The sequence below is a fragment of the Sparassis crispa genome (genome assembly GCF_003851025.1).
Source record: "Sparassis crispa DNA, contig_000005F, whole genome shotgun sequence".
Lineage (NCBI taxonomy): Eukaryota > Fungi > Basidiomycota > Agaricomycetes > Polyporales > Sparassidaceae > Sparassis > Sparassis crispa.
Genome location: NW_020939752.1, coordinates 1,982,627 through 2,003,979, shown reverse-complemented (window position 1 = coordinate 2,003,979; position 21,353 = coordinate 1,982,627). Strand labels below are relative to the sequence as shown.

Below are 21,353 nucleotides of genomic sequence, written 5' to 3'. Positions count from 1 at the left end.
TGAATAAGTGGACGTCGCCCGGACGACTACGTATCCTCGCTCTGTCTGTGCGCTTTTATCCCAAGATTCATCAGGACTTAGCATGAACGGGCTGGTAAGCCGCAGCGCGGTTTCAGTCGAGTTCGTCATTGACGCATGCGCAGTGTTGGGCCCGGGAGCTTCTCGAGACTACAAAACCACAGGACGCTCTCTTGGGAACATATCGTTCATCATACTTGATCCAATCCATGCGTTAGCCATTCTATCATTGATGGTTTAACGCCGGTGAAATACAGGAGCCGACTTCGTGCCCATTGCGCCACAACGCATACGCCCGATACTGACTCTGCCGAGGCCGACTTCTAAGGCAAAGTCGTCCTCACATCTCTGCTTTAATCATTACCTCGACGGCTTTGCTTTGTGGAAAGTGCTTGTGGTTGCTAGGACCTTGCGCCACGAGAACACCATAATGGACTCCTCACCAAAATATTTCCCACTATTGGGCCCTCACATCTAGATACTGTATCTGCGGTATGCTCGATCTTGCATCATATCGTGTCTGTCGACCTCAGCCGAGGTAAGTATCCTCAGTATTCGGCATATGGCTCTCAAGCTTTTAACTTGTAGGTTTCTTCCGATTCAATATATATTCAATGCATCTTGGGTGTCAGAATATCGTACGTCATCTCTGATGTTACTTGACGCTTACAGAGCGGACCCATCCTCAGACCCGTTACGTCGGTGTCGGAGGTGGTTCACATTTGAGCCCTGGATGTCCCACAGATTGGCATTGGTGGAGGTGACGACCAGTTGCGTATGAGGTTTGTCGTTTAACCTGTCAATCGATAACAGTCCTGCTGAAGTTTTGTGCATGAAGAAATTTGGGTAGTCCTTCTGGAATACGAACCCGCACTGGTCTTTGTATACGACAGTTACTGCATAGAAACTTACTTTGCTTCAGACCTGACTCCATCGTGACCACAGTCGGCGCCTGCGAGGATAATGCGTTGCACATAAACATCAAACTGTGGATTGGATTGAAGGGCAGCAATGCTTTCGGGACAGGTCCTGGCGAGTAAACTATTTTCATGATGTTGTTTTTCGGTACCTAAATTCCACTCGGTGGAAGATACGTGGCGATCCAGACATCCATGGTGTGCACCTTCTCCCCCTTCATCTTCAGTGCATCCACTGCTGCTCTCACACTATCTCTGAGAGCGACCACCGCAGCTCGTTCTCTCGCGTCCTTCACAACCACCTCAATTTTGCTCCCGTACGCTTGCCCCACCACAGTGCTTACCTCCCATCGGCCGTCATACATCTTCTCGGGCGGAACGATTGTGGACTCTTTAACCAGATGCAATCCCACTCCCTTTGCTGCGGCGCGCATTGCCCTGGGCGACAGAACAGTGCGGACGTTACTCTCGGAATGCGGTATGCGGCACTGGAGCGATGCGTGGGTAAGCGCAGCCAGAACGTGCGGCACCGCCCTTGGGTCGCTTGCGGTGAGCGCGTACTCTGCGAGGCAGATGCGTTTCACGCGCGGCGCCAACGCCCAGAGAATCGCGGAGAAGACGGAAGGAGACGCGAAGTAGTATATGCAGTGTGCGAGCACGGCGGTGTCGTACATCTCGGACGTGTCCTTCAGGAATGCGAGTGGGTCTGCTTTCACAAACTTCATGCGGCCGCCCAACGGCGAGGCGAGGAGATGTGCTTGGGCCTGGCCAAGGTTGTACGGGCTTCCTGCGTTGGTCAACCGGCTCGACCAGTGAGGACAGGCATTCGCATCGGCAACATGTCGCTCACCATAATCAAGCCGCGCAGGATCGATAGCCGTCACCGTTCCCTTCTCGCCTACTGCTGCTGCAAGCGTCACAGTGCAATCGCCTTGTCCACAGCCGATCTCCAGAACGTTCTCTCCCGGTTGGATGTCCCATGCTCTCATCAGCTCAACGCGCTCCTCGATCTGACCAAGGACGACATCGAAGTCCTTACGTTCATGGAGGTATATATTAGCGATAGAGCGTGGAGAGTCGAGCGTGATATGCTGGGGGTCAGACATCGATATCGTTGTCCCGAGGTCAGATCAATGGTGAGCAGCTGTGCTTCTTATAAGAGTTCAGTCACTGGTGCCTAGACCTCTAGATACTCTATGCCAGTTCCAAGCATACTTTAAATTGAATGCATGATGAGCGCGCGACGTATGGGAATGCGATCTGCGTCCTGACTCCCACTGTCATACGTGTCAGGTGATCTCATTTGGCTGTCGACAGTCTTATCCTCAACGCACCAACTGTCGTAACAACGTTGGCTCTTCGGGGATCATGGTGAATTGCATTAAGCACAAGTCAATGTGAGTCAGTACTATTCCAATGTAATTGACTCCATAGTCTGGCCGACGAGGAGGACCACAATTTGGAGTACAATAAGGAAACTCGAGAAGCTCTTTCGCACTCTGCCACAGACTGAGAAGTGTGAACTTTTGAACGGATGTGAGGACGCGTGGTAAAAACTATGTACGGTACATACAAATAGCAAACTTTGTATACATCGAGATCTGCATGCCACCGTGAAGTCGCTGAGGTGCCCCGCAAGCAGTCTAAGCGCTACGTACCTTGAACTTGCGATCCTGCTTACCTTCTATCCTTGGTTACCGCCAGGAGAGCGCACTGACAGTTTCTGTCCGATCAATTTCATTCAGGTGACGCGGACGGATGACGACGGTTCCTTCTGCTCATCGAAGTTCGATACCACATGCCAAAACGCAGCAAGAGGGCCCGTCAAGCTATGGCTAATCTCGGCTTATATGCTAGGAAGAAATCGAACACTCATTAACTAAAACCGAAGATGTACGTGATGGCGCATCAACTGTAACGAGCGTGGGCAGTTTCATAAAACGGGGTGTTGAGCGCCCTCGCTTGTCCAGCTCTTACAACTCACCGTCATGGCGCAGAGACCCACTACAGAGACTTCCCACGCAATCCCCAATTCTACGTTGATAAAGGAACTTAAGCTCCTTAAGCATCCCGAAGGAGGTTAGTACCGGCGCGCACCTTCTCGGACACCAAGAGATTAACATCGCCGACGACAATTACGACGATTTCTAGGTTATTTCGCGGAGACAGACCGCCAAGTGGACGAAATACCCTCCCCCTTTGCAAGTGAGAACCAAATTCTGAGTAGCCTCCGATGATTCTGACTTCACTCTACAGATGGGGCGTCCCGCTCATTGGCTACTACTATATATTATCTCCTTACACCCCACCAGCCGAACGGCGTCTTCCACATGAACAAATCTGTTGTACGCAGTCTGCTGCTATCAGTTTGAGAATGACTCAATACTAATGATGCGCACAACAGACCATGCACGTACTTCACCAGGGTCGTGCTGAGTACACCCTCATCACACCTGGAAGTCCTCCTCGTGTTGAAAAACAGGTATGGCCTGCGGCGTAGCATCTGCGGAATTACGTTTGACAACCTTCGCCAGATCATGGGTTTTAACATCTTGGCAGGCGAAGTGCTTCAGCTCCTCGTTCCCTCTGGAGTCTGGAAGATGTCTCGACTTCTTCCTGCCGATATTTCTGCTCCTGATCCAGAAAGGGTGGGGTGCCTCATCACAGAGGTTGTCTTCCCTGGCTTTGCCTGGCAGGATCACGGGTTTTTGACAAAGGAAGGACTCGATGAGTTATATGGCGATGGTCCTGAGAAGGAACAATGGGTGCCCTATGTGAAAACCAAGACCGATCAGGCTTCTTAAAGGTCCACGGAGAAGCTGAGGAGGTGTTGTTCAACGATCGATTGGTATAGCGGCGGCTGTGCACTGGCAGCTTGTTCAACTCCAGTCTAGGTTCCGAATGGTTGCACTCATCAGTCGGGGGCTTTACACATTTTCTGTATTACTGTACTTACAAGATCGAGGCGAGCGGAGTAATATTATTGTGCACCTGAGTCGTTTGAGACAATGTAATCTTGGAATTCGAAGAGCCACTATGTATACAGTACGTGTAGTATATGTACGTACAGCGTAGTAATGGCAATCCGGCAGCGATCTCCACTGGTATTTCGCCGAAGACATCGTCTCAGACTACTACCTCTATGTCGATGCCCGCTTGATGAGTCCTAGCCTCCATCATTGTTGTCTTGAACAGTTCGCGAGGCTGTCAGCTCCGAGTCGATGGTGTCATTTTGCGGACTCGGATACAACCCGAGCCTCCACGTTTCCTGCCTATAACCTGCTTTGCCACTTCCTCTCGTTGCGCAAAGCTCAGCACGACCACTGCATGTACCTATTGGATGAAGATTGGCGCGTTGAAGGGTCATCGAAGTACTCGACAGACTGGCACATGGACCCGACCGTGAAGGCGCTTTGATTGACTGAATGAAAGATGTCTGCCAGAGACCTGTTCATTGTTCGACACAAATGGCTCGCACGTACTACGTGCGTCCTACGGAATTGTAGTGCTCCTCTACTTCCTGCAATCGAATAGCAGTTGTAGCATATACGAGCCCTGGGAACGCCACGTCACCTTCGCCGCTCAAGTTGAGATTCACCATCACCGGCTCCACGTCCTGCGGCACCACTCCACGGACCACTCATTGTCCCGTCGGGAGCTTCGCTGGTGCGTCACATTGACACACTGCCAAATGTACCGCTGGTCTAGACTCAGGATGGCGTTGAGCGCCCCATCACTGCGCACGCTCACGCGCCTGCCTATCTATAAGGTCAACCGGTGAACGTGCTCCATTCTGTCCTACCTACCGCTATGTGGTTCGCAACCGAAGATGTACTCCTCCAGCCGGACATGGAAGTGTACACCGTGGACGGGGCGGCGATACTCGACGCATGGGCCCAGCTGCGTGGTGTCTCAGTCGAGGTGGCTGGCGCCCGCCATCCTGATCTCCTCGACTTCGCCGGAAACCATTGTCTATACTTTGCTGCGATACAGCGGTGGATCCCAAAGGCAGTGGGCGAGGATACAGAGGATTCGAGGAACACAGGTCTTGAAGCCAAAAGTTCCGACTTCGCGATCCCGGACTCGTCCTCATCGGCCTTAACTATTGGCAATAGCGCGCGCCGGAGCAGACTTCGCGATGCAGGTGTTACAGAGCTTTTCGAGGACAAACCCAATTTGTCGGATATCTGGAGCGAGGAGAACTTGCCAGTATCCTCCACAGGCCATTCTCCCTCCCGCGAAACGAGCGGTACCTTTCCACAGCAAACGATCGGAATTCTGTATATGTGCGCCGGCCGCATGGCTCAGGAATTGAGCCTTGGGCTGACAATACTTCCCCCATTCCGGGGTTACGGGTACGCGAGGCAGGCGGCCACTATCGCCCTTCGGTGGGCCTTCGATGAACTGCGGTGCCATCGGGTCCAGGTGCTCATCATGGACGGTCCTCACGCCAACGACACTTCGCGCTTATTTGCGCAGCTCGGATTCACCCACGAGGGCACTCTGCGCCGGGCCTTGTTGTGTGAAAATGGCTGGAAGGACGTTGAGTGTGTCGCCATGCTAGACACGGAGTGGTGCGTAGGCGTGCAAAGGCGCGAAGCGCAGAGTCGGTGGGACGTCCTGCTGGCAAGGCATCAGCTGGAGCTCGAGCAGCTGTTGGAGTGGGAAGAAAAGATCCAGCAGGACAGAGGCAAGGGGAACTTGAAGAGTACAGCGAGCATGGAGACCATAAAATGCGCAGTCGTCGATGTATCTCTTGCCGTCCCTGTCGAGCGTGAGGAGGTGGAGATGGAGGACGATGACGGAGAGCGTTGCCCCTTTTCTTACTGCAGCGCAGCCTCCTCACGTATGTCTTCGCCCAGCCCCGGACTTCCTGAAGTATGCGCGAGCTCGGGGTCTCCTCAGCTCGAGTACGCAGATCCTACACCTCGCCTTCCGCCCCCTGCTCCATCAGACAGCCTGCATCTTTCCATCGACCGGCCGCGCAAGTTTGAGTCGGTGAACGAGTCCGATTGGGAGTTGGCGAGCGCATCCTCTGAATCAGACTTCGCTTCAGAAGTGTCTATTCCGGGCGATGACAGTCCTGAGCTCGATTTCGAACGGCCTTCATCGGCTGGCAGCATGTCGAGCTGGTCCGAGTTGGAGACCTCTTCCGTCGAATCTGTAGCGTTGGAACGGCGGCTGTCAATTGGCGACCGCTGAGTTGCTCTTCCTGTGACATTCGACTCTTGTGAACATATCAATATCAGCGAGAGATAAATATGCCGCCGCCATCGTGGTATCTGTCTGAGGCGACCCTCAAGGACTGGTGGCGTAGGCTTAGTGTGGGCGGTGGTCAAGATTGTGGGAGTGTTTGTGGCTTTTGGCTTGTGTACTAATTGTTTGTTTTAGAGTGTCCTACATGTTGTCGAGACTCCGTTATCGTCTCTTCGTGTACTGTTTGTACTCAGGTATACCAATACTTGCAACTATGATGCTTGTTACTTTCATCTCTAACCACTTACACTAAAAGCACGAACACAAAAGAACACAGAGCCCGCTATCCATCGCCCTTCAGTCACGGTTGATGTCCTGGACGACCGTTGCAATGTCACGCAAGCTACGGACGATCTTCAGCGGCCCCAACTTCTTTTCATCCAGCGGTAAACAATCAGTCCAGCCCTTCCCTGCACGATCCACCCAGATCGCACCGAGTCCGGCAGAGCGTGCGCCCGTAATATCGAACGGGTTCCTAGGCGGTTGTATGAAGCATCAGCAGTGTTTGGAAGATGGGCCTCGAATTAGCACCGCTACGTAGCGCAGAAATAGCTCAACTCACCCACTGACGAGCCAGACGTCTGGTGAGTTCTTCGTCTTTGGATCGTTGTTACCTGTCTGAGCGTCTCGAATCCCCAGCTCGCTCAGGTGAGCCAGAAGGCCGTGATATATTTCTGGCTTGGGCTTGTAGCCGCGCACGAAGTCTGCGAGATAGAGTGGGAGTGGAAGGACGGACTCCGGGAGAGACGCCTTCAAGGCTGTGTCTACCATCTGCGCAGCGGCTGAGTCAAATCTCAAACCTTCCGAAAAGGATGGTGGACATACTGCAGCGGTCCCTAAATGATACCGAGAGGGATGAGACTTTGCGTCCACAATCAGTATGTTGCATGAGACAAGCGGTGCGTACCATTGCTGAAAACAACAAGTTCAACGTTCGGAAGTTGTTTTAGTGCCTCCAGCGCAGGCACCGTATCCTCGAACCTGCAGAAAATGTGATTAGCCTGCGCTCTCAGTTTCACTGCAATTCATTGAGCATCATTGAATTCCCTCGATTGCAGCCACCTGACGCCTGGCAGTGGGTCAGAGCAGTGCCCAACCACCGTCATGAACCACTAGGAGGACTCAAAAAGGCGACATAGAGCCATAAAACCTAGTGGCTCGTCTCGTCTCAAGAGTATGAGCCGTGCAGGCTGCCCAGTCTGCACTGGTGTTATGGCTAGGAAGTAAAATGAGAAGCCCGAGATCCGAGTGGTCCAACGACTCCGACAACTCTCCCATCTGCAATACGAGTCGCAGTAAGAAAGTCGACTACGGCAGAAGCAGCAATTGGAGTCGTCTACAGTCAGATCGACCGCCTTGAAATTGCCCCCCCCCCCCCCCCCCCGCCACCCCATCCATCTCATTTGAAGTTGAAGCAGCGACGGTAGAAGATGATGCAGCGCATATAGTACCGCAGCACCATGGCTGTGTAACTGGCTGCGGTTCTCCCAGTATCCATCCAGCATAGCCATCAGCGCCCGCCTCGTCGCCATTAGTCCAATCCTCAGATAGGAGCGCAGCAGAACGCCCTCGTCGCATACGATGTAATTGATACAACTCACGGAAGAAGGCGGTTGTAGGTAGCCATTAAATTTGCAACATCATTATCGGTGAGTGACAGGTGGAATTCTGCAGCAGCTTGCTGGAGACTATGCTTGGTGACCACATCAAATGGTTCATAAAGCTCTGCAGAGCAAGACAATAGTTAGATGATTCAAGTTGTTGCTGACTGGGGTCGTTTACCCATGGAATTGAGTCGGAAAGTATACCTGAAGAACTCATGATATCAGCATGCCGAGGGTAAGCTCCTATTGTGTAAATTAAGAACACACTCAAGTTGGTACCTTCTCCACAACAACGATACCTGATTCGCTTCCTCCGCGGAGATATGTGCATGACTCTGAATTGCAGTTGCGATACTGCCTGTGTCTAGCAACGTCCCGTACGTATCAAAGGCAAGCACTTGTTTCATATTTAGCAGGTCCTCGAGTGGTCAATGGCGGACAAGGATGTATAGAACGACTTCTCAGGAAGTAGTTTGACGGAAGTGGCCGAATCGTCGGCGCAATTCTCGGTCCGGGTGTTGTCAGACGCTGCCCGGGTAGCACCACAATTCCGAGTTGGTCTCATCGAGTCGAAGTCAAATCGCCAAATGACATTGCACCAAGTCCGCTATTACCAGCTACCTACCTACCTACATCACCCGGCTGTGCAGAAGGTGAATGCGAAATGTCGGCCAAGGTTCCCGAACATTATGGCCATCCCTCCAAATCGACTACTTTTATTGTGCGGAAGTTAGAATCAGGACGCGGTGCATAAGCAGCATGACTGAGGAAGGCGGACTCTTGTCAGTTAGTCGCAGCGTCGAACAACGATAGAGGGACAGCGACTCTCAACTTGAAGCACATAATTTGTCGGCCACTAGGGACACATGGCTTCAGACGTCACAACTCCAACCCACCACTTACCTATGTTCAGCGCTGCGGAACTCAAAACTGGTGTCCACATGTCTTCCGATGCCCGCCGTGGCCAGAGCCACAGCAATGGAACGGAAAATGGAAAAACCATAAGCAACAAGGGAAGAACTGCCGAACAAACACTGCCCATACGCAATGGCCATCTATCATCAGGGCGCCCGGGAAGAAGCCACTGAATTCTGAAGAATACAGCCGCAGATCAGTGGTGAACAGGAGATAGAATATGTGCGGAGTTTCTGGTCGAAAAGCGGCTGCTGTGCACATGCGGGAAGAGCCCACCCTCTGTCTAATTCCTGTCCTCAAGGCGGTGAGAAGGGGAAAGAGACTCCACATGATATTTTCCGGGAGCGGAACACGAGCCGCAGTTGCTCCGAGAACGAAGGGGAGCCGTAATTGCAGTGTGTATCACCCAAGGGCACACCAATCCAATTAGGAAATCCTCAAAGCGGCATCCAAACCGTTTGGGACGTGATAGCTGTGTAGAAGCTCTAGGTGGAAATGAGGCTAGATGATTGTGCATACTGTACGGTGGCAGAATATGCAATTGAACAAGGCGAAAGAAGCCGTCGAGATGCGCCCGAATGACAGCTCAAGAGAAAATAACGAGGATCGTCGATATCTAGTATGCGACGTCGAAAGCCCCTTTACACTAGTTTCCAGAGGAGCCCACCTCCACCGCAAGTCTCTGACTATTGGCAGACTGTAGTTGAGCGAAGGACCAGGTGTATTCCTGTTGACAATGCGGACCACGGGCCTAAGGAGGTCAACCAGATACAGTTACTGATGGCGGAACACACACCGATATCATGACCCACAGAAGCCTGAAATTACAATAGACTCCAGCTAAGGTGGCGCGTGTCTGTCTTTCAAGTTGCTGCATTCACAATAAGGGAGGGAAAGAGGAAGTGCGATCATATCCGGCGTGACGTTCCTAAGGTTACCGAAGCAATCCCGGTTGTTGACCAAATCGCTGTGTATGCTCGTTGGTCCCGGGGAATGGCCAACACAGCAAAGAATAAGCTGAAGAATGAATTAGCGCTAATAATGCCAACGTTGCGCGACATCAATCAAGTATAGAGTAAAGGCGTGGGTGGACGCAGAGACGAATTGCATACGAGCAGCGGGAGGGGCACAACGGCGGTTGTTACAACACGGGAACTACTGCGTGTTACATATCAGGAGGATGCGGAGGAGGGAAGTGTTCATATCCTCGTAATCGATGGTGGGAAAGATGCTGATCTGCACTCCGCAGATAGCCATAGCCCCGGACAGCGCACCCTCGTTAGCGCCGTGCAGCACAAGTGTCACTGAATGTATACTCGCTGATACGGACGGACCTTCCAGGAGTTTACACGGGACGAAAGACGAAGTACTGCAAAATTTAGCATCTATGATAAAATCAATCCGGCTGAACTTCATGAACCTCGCGATCCTCGGGGACACCAATTAAAGGAAGTTCGATGTTCAGATTATTATATTGGACGAGAGGAAATGTGGGTGAGAAAGAAGCTGCACATTCCGGTCTGCCAACTGTAATGGAATGGGTGCTCAACAAATCGCATGAGAAAGATATAAGTCTGCACGTATGGGAGCACGTTGACAGAATTGGAAAGATGTGCAGAATTTGTGCATTGTTGGACCTTGTGGGTCCACCCATTACCAAGCACCCGCTAGGCACTTTCTGACGGAACTTTGTACGCACCTCAAAGGCGCTTCATGCCAAGAGCGTAAGGCCTCAATGAGGATGGCGCCGGGCGGTGTTGCGTAGTCTGATACGTGCGGCCTGGGTTCGGTAATTCCAGGGGACATGGATTTACGGTTCACTTCAAGCCGGCGTCTGAGAGATGATTCGTCCACATGATGGCAACAGCGCCATACCTTTGCTGTCACTGATGACTTCCCTCGCATAATCGAAGTGAGAACAAGGGCGACTGATGATGATTCACTCACTCGGCTGCAGCTTGCGTTTACCAGGCCACATGTTATGCCAGTGGGGAACGGCAGTGCCACTCAAGGCACTCACAGCCGATATACATGGTGGACAGCAGACAATGATTCCCTCGGCGCCGCGGCGGTGATCCTTCCCGCGATTGCTCCCGAGCTCGCCGCATTGCCGCGAGACGCCCAAATAAGTCACGTGAGTATTGTCCTTGTCCTTTTCTGGGATAATAGTCGAACTCTGCTGGCAGCTGTTGCGCCGTTGGTCTGACTCTTTGACTCAAAACAAATCGCTTCTTTCATGTCCTGGAGAACCTAGTACAGTATCAAGATACTCTGCTCTGTGCATGTATGTGGCCCAGAGAGTCTGGATAATGGCGTCCGTGCCCTCAGCTCACGATTATCACCGCCGATCCGAACAAAGCAATTGCAGAATAAAAGAGACTGAGATCATTCTACAGTAAAGGCGTTGATCTCTGATACTGATCTGGTTTTCCACCAGCGCGGTTGACTTGTCTTTGTGCAGTTAAAGAGCCTCGAGGTGTACTTTTTGTCAATCTGGGTGGTCTTGTTGAACGCCCAGACTCCTCACGCTATTGTGACTCCTTCGAGACTTTCTTTTTGTGGTTGTTACCGTCGGAGGTCAAAATCCTGTATCTTGCCGCATTGGAACTCTATCAGTGTCGGTCCGGCTGGGAACTTGGTCCAGTGACGAATATAGGTTGTCTTCACGAATGCCTCAAGGCAGGCGACAAGCGCCCCATGAGCGCTGTTGGACCCACAAACCAAGGTGATTTAATCGGGGCCGCGATGCGAGCACTTCAGAATTTCCCCCCTTGTCTCGTGTGGCCACCTTCGTACCTGCGGTCCTCTCTCATACCCTCTGTTCCCCTACATACCCGCTTATCTCCTACATACCCATCCATCCTCCACATACCCCTTTGTCCCTCCACTCATCGTGGAAGCTCTGCAAATGTTGGACAACTTCCTTCTCAAGCACCTGTTCGACCCTGCCCACACCACTGTCTGTAACTATAACGGCCCCTCATATTTTGTGTACCCGGAGCACTGTCGAACGGCCAATCTCATCGGCGCTGCGAGCGCATTGGGTTCGCATACGGTCCTGAAGGTGCGACCTTGGAACATCGACACCATTCTTGTATCGTGAGTCATTCGTTGTTCTTCATGGTGCACGTCGTCCGATGTTGAACATGACGCAAAGGGCACCTCCTAGAGTTTGCCACCCAGTCAATACAAGCAGAGCGATCCCACTTGTTGGGTCATTGCTCGAGCTTTCTGAAGTCCCACGAGAGGTTGAACTCGCTTTCGTCGTAAGTCCTTCGTGCAGTTTATGTTCCGCTTGACATTGACTATCATGGTCGATTAGCGCGACGAGAGCGTCATCGTTGCATGGTCCTGTCGCCCCGGCGCTTTGCTCGGTCTAATTTACCTGGTAAATCGTGTTGCGGAAGATCTCCTGTATCACACCCTTCACTCCTCTCGGCCACGAATCTCTATTCCTCCACCTTTTGAACAAAACCACTGGTCATCCCTAGCAGAGTGCGATGTTTCTGATGCCTCCATATCCGTGAACCACTCGAAATTGTCACACATCTCCAACGGTAGAAACCAAATCCACCTCTGTGACCTCCCCAAAGGCACGGCCACGTGCGATGCCTCCGCTCATTCAGCCATAGGAGTACGTGTCGCCGATGCGGAATGCGACAATCCTTTTACTTCTGGCTTTTCCTCCTTGGACACCGTGTTGCTAGGGGCGTGCAGTACATTGGAACCGGAAGGACCATTCCTCGCGAATGCTGTATGTCCATCATCTCTTTGGTCCATATTTGTTAATTGATTCCATCCCATTAGCCATGTCCATTCCCTTTCAGCATCCCTGCATACGCGTCGTCCTCATCCAGTGGTTCTCCCAGTCCGCTCTCGACACCGTCCACATCTCCCTCTGCCGCGTCTATTCCATCCTCTTCTTCTTCTTCTTCAACGCCGCCGTTGTCTTCGAATTATTCTCTAGCAGATGCGACGACAGCTTCCAGTCAGTGCCCCTTTGCCACCGTGTCTCTTGCAGATATTTGCCCACCGCCTTTCTACCTATCTTTCCAACATGTCGACGAGGTCCCTTGCGACTCGCCTGAGAGTGATATAACACCCGCAACGTGTGCGACGCCGGAGACTGGCAAGGCGGCGTCCACTGTTATACCCTCGTTCCAGCCAGGGAAGCCAGCGAAGGAGCCGAAGCCTACTCCTTCCTCTTCGGGGGCGGCTTCGTCGAGCACTACCCGTCTCGTCAAGCAGCTGCCGCGCAAGGTAGCTAGCAGGTCCACTACCTCTCGCGCTCCTGCACCGCCTCCAAAAGCGCCCTCGCCCTCGAAAGCGCGTGTCGCGCGCGCCGCGCGTACATCTCGGGCGGTGGCCAACACGTCCTTTGCAGGCCCGTCCGCCTCTACCTCCCATTCGTCGACAAGCTCGCACACGCACACGAGAGCGCCTGCGCCTTCGCAGCCGCGCAAGTCGCCGCGGGTTGTTGGACAGAAGACAAAGCGCGACGCTGAGGAGGAGGAGAGCAGCCAGGAAGGGGACGAGCTCGACGAGGATGAGGCGGAGGATGTTGACATGGACCTCAATGAAGACGAATACCAAGCGGAGGACGATGACGACGACGAAGGAGAGGATGAGGACGCTGATGACGACGACTACTGCCAGACCTCGCGCCAGGCCCCCGCTAAACGCCGAAAATGCACGACGTCGCACGAGGCCCCAGTGAAGAGACCCGCTCGGGGTGGCCGCAGAAAACGGGCGGTCGCCAAAGGGAAATCAGGGACGTTTCATTGCGCCCTTTGTCATTGCGAGTTCACTCGGTCAACCGACACTAAACGCCATATCCAGTCGTGTTGCAAGGATAGCCGTTCGTATCCCTATAAGTGCGGCTTTCTGTGTCCGTACCCTTGTGCACGGGAGGTCACGGTGGACGAGATGAACTCGAAGTTGAAGGAAGCGGAGCAGATGAAGAAAACGCAGGAGAACTTGACCTTCTTCTATCAATTTTCTGAAAAACTCGACGAGGACGGCAACGTGAAGTACGTTCAGCAGACCTGCTTCCTTCGCCAAGACGCATGCATGCGACATATGAGTTCTGTCCACGCTAGGGATGGGTTGTACAAGCTGGGCGACAAGCCCGAACCCTTGAAGTCCGACCTACCAGTCCCAGATGGGTGGGTTCTCTGACATCGCAATAGTTTTCGGCTTCACTGCGTGGATCCCTGCTCTTCGCTGTGTGCGACTGAATACCCCGATCCCCTGTTTTTGTACCAGTGCCTTCCATGTCCCCTCAGTGTGCTACCGGGCTCGACGAACGTTTTGACTTTTTTGTCCACTTTGTATCAACGGTCTACAACTAATGTACCATAGATTGCTAGCTCTCTTGGATTTTCTGAAATTATACTTGTATCTGCGGTCATCTACTGAAATCCGTCCTGCGATATCTATGTCCTTGGTGATTCTTCATTGTTTCTGAAAGTCTACTAGTCGTAGTCCGCATGGCAAGCAACACCCTAGATATGACGCCACTTCTGCTATGCGGTGTGTAGATCCGGCCGACCAAGGAGAGAGCCCCAGATCCGAATCCATCAGACTCGCGCTGAAGCCGTCTTCTAGAATGTAACACTGCCTGCGTGAGGGATAGCCGCGTCCGTAAGTGGAAGTAAGTTGGAAAGAGCCTACTAGGTTACGTATCGTAACTCTGACGCCGCATTGTTTGATTTTTCTAGTTCAGATGAGAACTCCAGACATATCTGGGGAGCTACACAGCTTGGTCGGTCAGTCCGCACCATTGCCGAAGGGACGTGCAAGCCCGAATTTTGAGTTCAGAGCGTGTCTTCCCTGCGTCACAGCCATATACCAGGCACTTCACGGTGGGACGGCAGATGCATGGGCCACCAATTGCCTGTGGATCGGAGTTTACCAGAACGAAACGGATACATACTGCGTTACAAGCGACTGGAATGTATTGAACGTTGTCTTCATCGATGGATGATCGCGATGGCATTGACTATTGTGCTGAATGAATACCTTTATCAGCCGCATCTATCCGGGTTCAGACGGAATTGACTTGGCCAATGCTGCGACCCACGATTGCTCGGAGAGATGGTCTTCGGTCGCTCACACCATTATGGGGTACTCATTGTTCCCAGCTGAGGCGAGAACCTGTGACTCGTCAACCTTCCATCAGTGATGAGTGGACACTTGAAACCTGGTGACTAGACGCCCAAGGGTAGGGGCCTCAGACTCCCTCCTTTCAGGCTACGCTAAGCATGTGAGGAAACGTGGGAGCCCTAGGTCTGACGAAGCCGGTGAATAGCACGTAAACGAAGGAAGTTGAGTAGGGGAACGATAACCAATTGCGGGATGGCTTATGACGAGAGTCCAATCGCCAGCGTTATGGATCCTCTCCAGGCTAGGACAGCATAATCCTTCTGCGATGTGACATAACATATCAGCAGAATACCGTCGTTTTCATAGAGAAAATGCGTGAAACGCACGGATATGCGAATTTCCGAGGGAAAGTGATACGAGGCTGGCAGGGCTAGGCGGCGGAAACAGTAGCAAGACGCGACGTCGCGCGGAGCACACTGCACAGTTGGGGGTAAAGGGGACAGCAGAGATAGCAGGAATAGATTATGCGGCTTCCAAGACGCCGTACCGCACTTCTGGTTGACCTCCCTCTCCTCCACCTGAGAAATTGTATCCAGTCGGATCGTCTGACATCGTGGCCGACGGAGGATGATGCCGAGCAAATTCTTGCAGTAAATGAGTCAAACGAGGAGAGATAGTGTTAGGATTAGTTACTTTACATTCATTCTAGCCCGGGCAGCTCGTAAATCTGGACTCAAAGTGGTGGCAAACAGTTGATGCTAGAAATGGGCAAAAAGAGAGGGGACGATTCCGTGGGACGCGTTCCTCACGTGACCGCGTTACTCTCACTGAGCGTGTGATACTCGAGTTTGTCCACCTACCAGTACTCCCTCTCCAGCATCTTGTTTTGTCCACAGTTGTGTAAAAGGAGTACATGAAATACATTGTGACTTCTAGCTGCACTGGATTGGATGAATCTCAGTGTACAGAATTTGTTTTGGATGGATGACACGACTTAGTGAAAGGCCCTTGCTAAAGGCTTGGTGGTCAATCTGCGGCTGGAAACCATATAAGCAGGAGACATCAATTTCAATAATTCTACGCCCTGCTCACAGAGCTGCAATGCAGGCCTGGTGCAAGGAGCCCTGCCACTTTGGTTAGGACTAGCTAATTCTTTTAAGCGACTCCAGTGGAGTGCACGGTCCTATCACAACGCTTGCAGTTCCTGCTCTGGAGGTTTGGCACAGAGAGGAAGCATACCCTTCGTTGTTGAATGCATCGGGAGCGCGGGCAGGGAGAGATCTCAAGATCTATCCAGTTAAAAATTGCCTTTCTCAGTACTGAATTGTCGCTCGAAATGGCAGGTCTCATAAAACACAAGCACCGCACAGCATGCATTGTCAGAGCGCTATAACGATGACATTATCATAGAATACCATTGTTCTCTGATATTTGTCTCAATGCTGTATGTCCCAAGGACAGAGAGACTGGGAACTTCCCCCACCAGTCCACATCCTTTTCCACGAACGTCACACCAAAGACTTGCCAAAGACCGCAGTAATTGTCCCGGCCAATTTGAATGCGCCTAACCTCGCACATCCCCAATGCACTGACTGTCCGGAGGAAGTGCGTTCATCTGAGGGGAATCCATGTTGAGTATGACCGAGGTGTTGGTGGCAGGAACCCGCCGAGTAGCTTGTGACCGACTCTCGTAAAACGAGAAACGTGTTCGGCGCTCGAGATCGTCAGGATCTCACCGAAAAATATCACTCTTTGATACACATGTTGTCTCTCTTCCTAACACAAAGTGAGCTTGGGGCCTGAGGGTTGAGGGGAAATTATGCCGAACCAGCGGCGCAACCGAGCAGGAAGAAGCATGCACACCCTCGTGGCATAACCGGCCGCTCTCAGACTTCCCGAACAGAAGACGGGGGTAAATCGTGCGGCTTAGTGAACCGTATACAGCAGAAACAGAGAAACAGAGATAACGCATCTCGTGGGACACGCGCGAGATGGCCGGTGCACCGCATGTGTTGGGTATATTCAGCTCAATCAAAAATAACACTGAGCAGAGATGGACACCGTTCTACCGTGCATCGCATGCAGTTCAACGTGCAGTGCGAATTCGGTTGTCCAGCGCGGCTCGCGACGCAACAAGAGCACATCGGTCTCAAACCACGGAATGCGGAGGAAGCATGGCAGGGCATAGCCATGGAGCGCCCAAGCAGGTGTTCATCTGACGGAAGATTAGTATGGAGCCAGATATATTGAAGTCTTCGACCGCACCACAGGCATCAAAAGAAGTACGTTCCTTCCGGGAAATGAGATCCAAGCTAACGGTGATGAGCCACTCATGGGGAAGTCCAGGCTCCACCCCGAGTGCGAGTGCCCCGGCATAGCTAAGGAGATACACCTGATATGACGGGAGGATCTACAGCTTGCCGAGTGCCTGTGCTAGTGCAAGCGCCGTAGAGGAGACATGAGGGTAGCGACCAGTGAATGTCACCGCGATTGGGAAAACGATTCTAGAGCAGTCCCGTAGACGGCGGCAGTACCAGTCATGACTGGCGCTCACGGCGGCGGTTGGTCTGCAGAAATGACGACCGCACACGGGCATCAGATCGTACTAAGATAGAACAATGGCAGGATGAAGTCAGATGGGTCGCACGCATCGGGGGGAGGAATAAATTACAAAAGACGTTGCCATGGCCAATGGGAGAAAGACTGAAGATCTGAGGGTGCAAATAAAACAACCCCTCGCACATCCGATCGTGATATTCCAACGAGGACTTCAAGGAGCCATGGCCATGGATGTGGTAGCGAATGGTAGCGAACCTCTAGAAAATGGCCTACCATATTGGGTGACTTTCCGTAACGCAGTTTAGATACGACTTTTCTAGATTTTGCGTTCCAGACTGCTAAACGCCCTGTAGGCGCCCGAACCACCTGCCATAGAAAGGAATCACAACCGTGACTGAGCGGAGTTCCGGGAAATGTCCCGGATAGCCGAATCTCCGCCCATCTTGAGTCGATTGCACCAAATGCTCTCCAGACAGGCCAATCTGGAGAGGGGGTCGACACCCTCTCCAGACGTACATCAGAGGCGTTGGCGCCCGTCCCGCTCACTTGGGCCGGTCTAACGGTTGATTGTCACACTTGGTCACGGGCGGGTCACGCTTTTACGCTCCGGTTGGAACTCGCAAAATCTAGAAAAGTTGGTTCTAAACGTTACGGAAAGTCATCCATTGTCTTCCTTATCCAGCCCAAAGACAACGTTTCGCCCTACCGGTTGGCGGTACGGATTATATCGAAGTCCGCGGAGCTCGAGAAGGCAAGAGTCGAGGGTTATTGTTGTCGTCACGAACAGTCCCGAAGTGAGTCAACGTTGTGCGCTAATGGAAACCACGTGTCTACCACCCTCCTGCCAGTTCATCGAGCGCTTCGCTGTTCGTTAACGTTACTTGCATAGTACAGTATACCGTTGTCAACTTGTACGTTGTCTTTGGAGTATTTTTCTACATGCCTCCATAAGTATGATCGGGCTCTTGCTGAGGATGAAATTCAAGCACTACCACCATTCAAGTTGCAGAATGACATCGTTGTTCGTGCGGTCTTTACTTTCAATTTGCAAACCAGACAACTTAGTCCGGATGACTCTCTTTCGAGCAGCCCAGGTGTGCAGGAACTTTCACAATTATGCATTAGCCAGGTTATGGACCGACTGGGTAGCTTGTTGTCTCGGGGGAAAATCCTTGCGAGGTCCATGGAACCGCTTCCAACGTACGGCCCAGCTCTGGTATGGATATGTAATTGATCCCTTCATGATACACTCACAATTTTAATGCTTGCAGCGCCCCTCATGCCCATCCTCGAGCTGTCCAGTTGAGATGACCGTGACCAAGAGCAGATTGACCCGAAGTTTGCCGGCGCGAATTTCTGCGGCGAAGCCGCTCACATACGGAGCCGGTGCCAATTGCGGGGTCTCAAGACTGCAGAAGCTGTCATATTTGGCAGACCAGGGCAGACCTCGACGTGCATCACCGCGGTGTCATCGACGAACCTGTGGTCATTCAAGTGCTTGTATTGCGCGGGACCCATCGGAGCCGTCAATAATGTGGACGACAGCAGTCTGTTGGTTCAAGTTTAACAGATGGTTTCAAAATTTGTGACGCTGCGGACGATCGCGATCTAATTTGCGTCCTCCATACAGAGTCAATTGCTGGTGATTATCCGGCTGTCTTGCGGGACGCCGCAACTCGAGCTTCCAATCCGTGCAATTGGCAGGGAACCGCACAGGATGGCGAACGTCCTGGAAGGATGTACAGGCGCCGCACTGGCATCGTATATGCAATGGCCAATTTCGCTGGGCGCTGCCCATCTCGAAACACTTACCCTCGATGTTTATAAAAACTCGCATACCACCCCTGGCGATTCGGACGCGACTTCCTACCACTCGCGGCGGCCTTGAGAGCGTGTATCTCTAACGCATTTCGTAGATAGAGATGTCACGATGTCAGCATTTTCCGGCCACGGCTGCACCGCCAACTGTCGAAGTATTCGACCCCCTCACCAGCTCCCCCCATTAGTTAGCTACGTTAGCTCGATGTCTACATAGGGCTTCGCCCTCACGGACAAATAAATTTGAGGCAAAAATTAAAATTAAAAAACTGTTGAAGCAGAGTCGAACGTCCTCTGACACCGGGTAGGTCTCGTCCTTCGGCTCGACGCGGAGATTGCGCTCCAATAACCTGCTACTTGGTCTTGCCGAGCTGATCAGCGTCCCCACTTGTAGGTCCTTCCGAATCCAGCTTCCTCGAGTTCACATAGTACTATAATCTAGATATCCGCGACGTAGTGTAGAGCTGCTTTGATTGATCAATACAGTCAATCGCTATACCGATCTAATGTCGATTCCACCGTTCCATTCCTCGATCGCTACTGTCAACGAAGAATGTTACGTCGATACCAGAAACATATCAAGTACGGCAAGAAATCACAGCTAGGTGCACCAATTTCCACACAGTGGGTGTGCGACATATGACGTGAATGAGACCGTAACCTCCTGGCGATGATGATGGCCCAAACGCATTCATATGTTTGGGCAAGCCTGGAGGTCTTCAGGCGGATGGATACCATATATCACGGATAGTCGAGAGACTCCGGCGTCAAGGCCTTGAATGTATAAATTCCTTGGATTATAAGGCCGAAAGTTGAGCCCCTCGACTGGATCGGTCTACAAGCTGGTTTGTGAACATAGAGGAAGGTGTAACGTCGTCTAGACAAGAAATACTTGAATTGATCGTAACTTGAGATGATAAATTCGAAGGAGGCCGATTAGCTGGGTATCGGTTTACGCTGCAAGAACTCATGGGCGTTGTCATGGGTGTGGACCTCTCCGATGGACAAGAAAACGGCCCGGGATAATGTGGCATATTGTTTGCCAAGTGAGATGCACAACGGGGGGAAGCTTCACTTGATGTAACATGTTTGGCCCGCTGACAGAAACCCAAGCATCAGCAATGCGAAACTGACAGCTCTCGCTCACCTTGCAAAAAGTGACCGCCCATCACTCCTGCCTCGAGGGAACACAATTTAGCAACCACGTCACAAAGCGTCTCGATGAACACAAAATCATAGTGGCACAACCAGGATTGAGGACAGCCGCCGCACGCGATGAAGGGGGAAACAGAGCTTGAGGAAGGGTAAGGTGACACCAACAAGACGAGACCCTTTATATGTCCCCCGTTGGCGCGCGAAAGAGCGGCTGACACGGCTAACATCGACGTAATATCCGATCCGAGCATAAGACAGCCGCACAATCGATCGTGGACAGCGACAACCACCAAGTCGTCGATCTTAATTTCGATCCAAACGGTTCGCCGCTACAGTCCAGCCGCTTCCGACCTTCGATGCACCGAGTCGGGACGATCTAAGTGGTGAACATGGATAGCGTATTGGAGCCAGTGTGACATTACTTGGTTAATGACAGGCGAACTACGGACGTCATGGCAGGGAGCTCGGCACGCCGCCATCCTCCGGCTAACGCCGCAGGTTGGTAGCCTCGTGTCGTCTCTCCAGGAAGTCCGCAATGACGTCGGGAAAATGACCTATATCTAGACGTGCCAACAAAACACATATGACACACCGCCTCCTTCACGCCCGCCGTCGCTTACCGGGCGCCTGCAACAATGAGCGGAGTAGAGCTCGCGCTCTCGCGCAGCCGTCGGAGCATGACAGAGCGTGTTGTCGAAGGCAGCTACATTTCGAGGGTCCTCCCAATGCGATTCACATACGCCCACACCGGACAAAGGCGAAGAGGAAGAACTGGCGCTTATATTTGCCAGCCGCGAGAACGACCACCGTCGCTCCGAGCGCTCCCAGCTAACACGCGCTGACGCTCTCCCCGCGGTTGTCGTACAGCACACAGAGAGAAGCATGCACGCCATATGCATCGATGCACCCCCACCCGTCGGACCTACGCGAGAAGTGCCCGGTAATGTGCGGACGGTGTTGGTGCGGTGTGGTTGCTGTGTGGACGGAATGCGTACGTATTCCCTCC

The 21,353-nt window shown here is 52.4% G+C and overlaps 5 protein-coding genes across 5 annotated transcripts; 3 read left to right on the top strand and 2 right to left on the bottom strand.

The window, feature by feature from the left end:
• Positions 1-1,087: 1,087 nt before the first annotated feature.
• Positions 1,088-2,041, bottom strand: SCP_0606700 (hypothetical protein; the record flags this gene model as incomplete). The annotated part of the gene is made up of 1 exon (XM_027759803.1): positions 1,088-2,041. One exon carries the CDS (start codon positions 2,039-2,041, stop codon positions 1,088-1,090), a length of 954 nt encoding a protein of 317 aa, XP_027615604.1.
• An 882-nt stretch (positions 2,042-2,923) lies between these two features.
• On the top strand, positions 2,924-3,739 carry SCP_0606690 (Uncharacterized protein; the record flags this gene model as incomplete). The annotated part of the gene is made up of 5 exons (XM_027759802.1): positions 2,924-3,014; positions 3,087-3,140; positions 3,192-3,280; positions 3,340-3,417; positions 3,470-3,739. 5 exons carry the CDS (start codon positions 2,924-2,926, stop codon positions 3,737-3,739), a joined length of 582 nt encoding a protein of 193 aa, XP_027615603.1.
• A 1,006-nt stretch (positions 3,740-4,745) lies between these two features.
• On the top strand, positions 4,746-6,137 carry SCP_0606680 (hypothetical protein; the record flags this gene model as incomplete). The annotated part of the gene is made up of 1 exon (XM_027759801.1): positions 4,746-6,137. One exon carries the CDS (start codon positions 4,746-4,748, stop codon positions 6,135-6,137), a length of 1,392 nt encoding a protein of 463 aa, XP_027615602.1.
• A 351-nt stretch (positions 6,138-6,488) lies between these two features.
• On the bottom strand, positions 6,489-8,202 carry SCP_0606670 (haloacid dehalogenase; the record flags this gene model as incomplete). Its single annotated transcript, XM_027759800.1, has 7 exons — positions 6,489-6,666; positions 6,754-6,962; positions 7,017-7,027; positions 7,099-7,172; positions 7,793-7,916; positions 7,974-7,999; positions 8,063-8,202. 7 exons carry the CDS (start codon positions 8,200-8,202, stop codon positions 6,489-6,491), a joined length of 762 nt encoding a protein of 253 aa, XP_027615601.1.
• A 3,416-nt stretch (positions 8,203-11,618) lies between these two features.
• SCP_0606660 (hypothetical protein) lies at positions 11,619-13,888 on the top strand (the record flags this gene model as incomplete). Its single annotated transcript, XM_027759799.1, has 4 exons — positions 11,619-11,809; positions 11,868-11,976; positions 12,033-12,464; positions 12,518-13,888. The coding sequence occupies 4 exons, from the start codon at positions 11,619-11,621 to the stop codon at positions 13,886-13,888; spliced, it is 2,103 nt and encodes a 700-aa protein (XP_027615600.1).
• Positions 13,889-21,353: the final 7,465 nt, after the last annotated feature.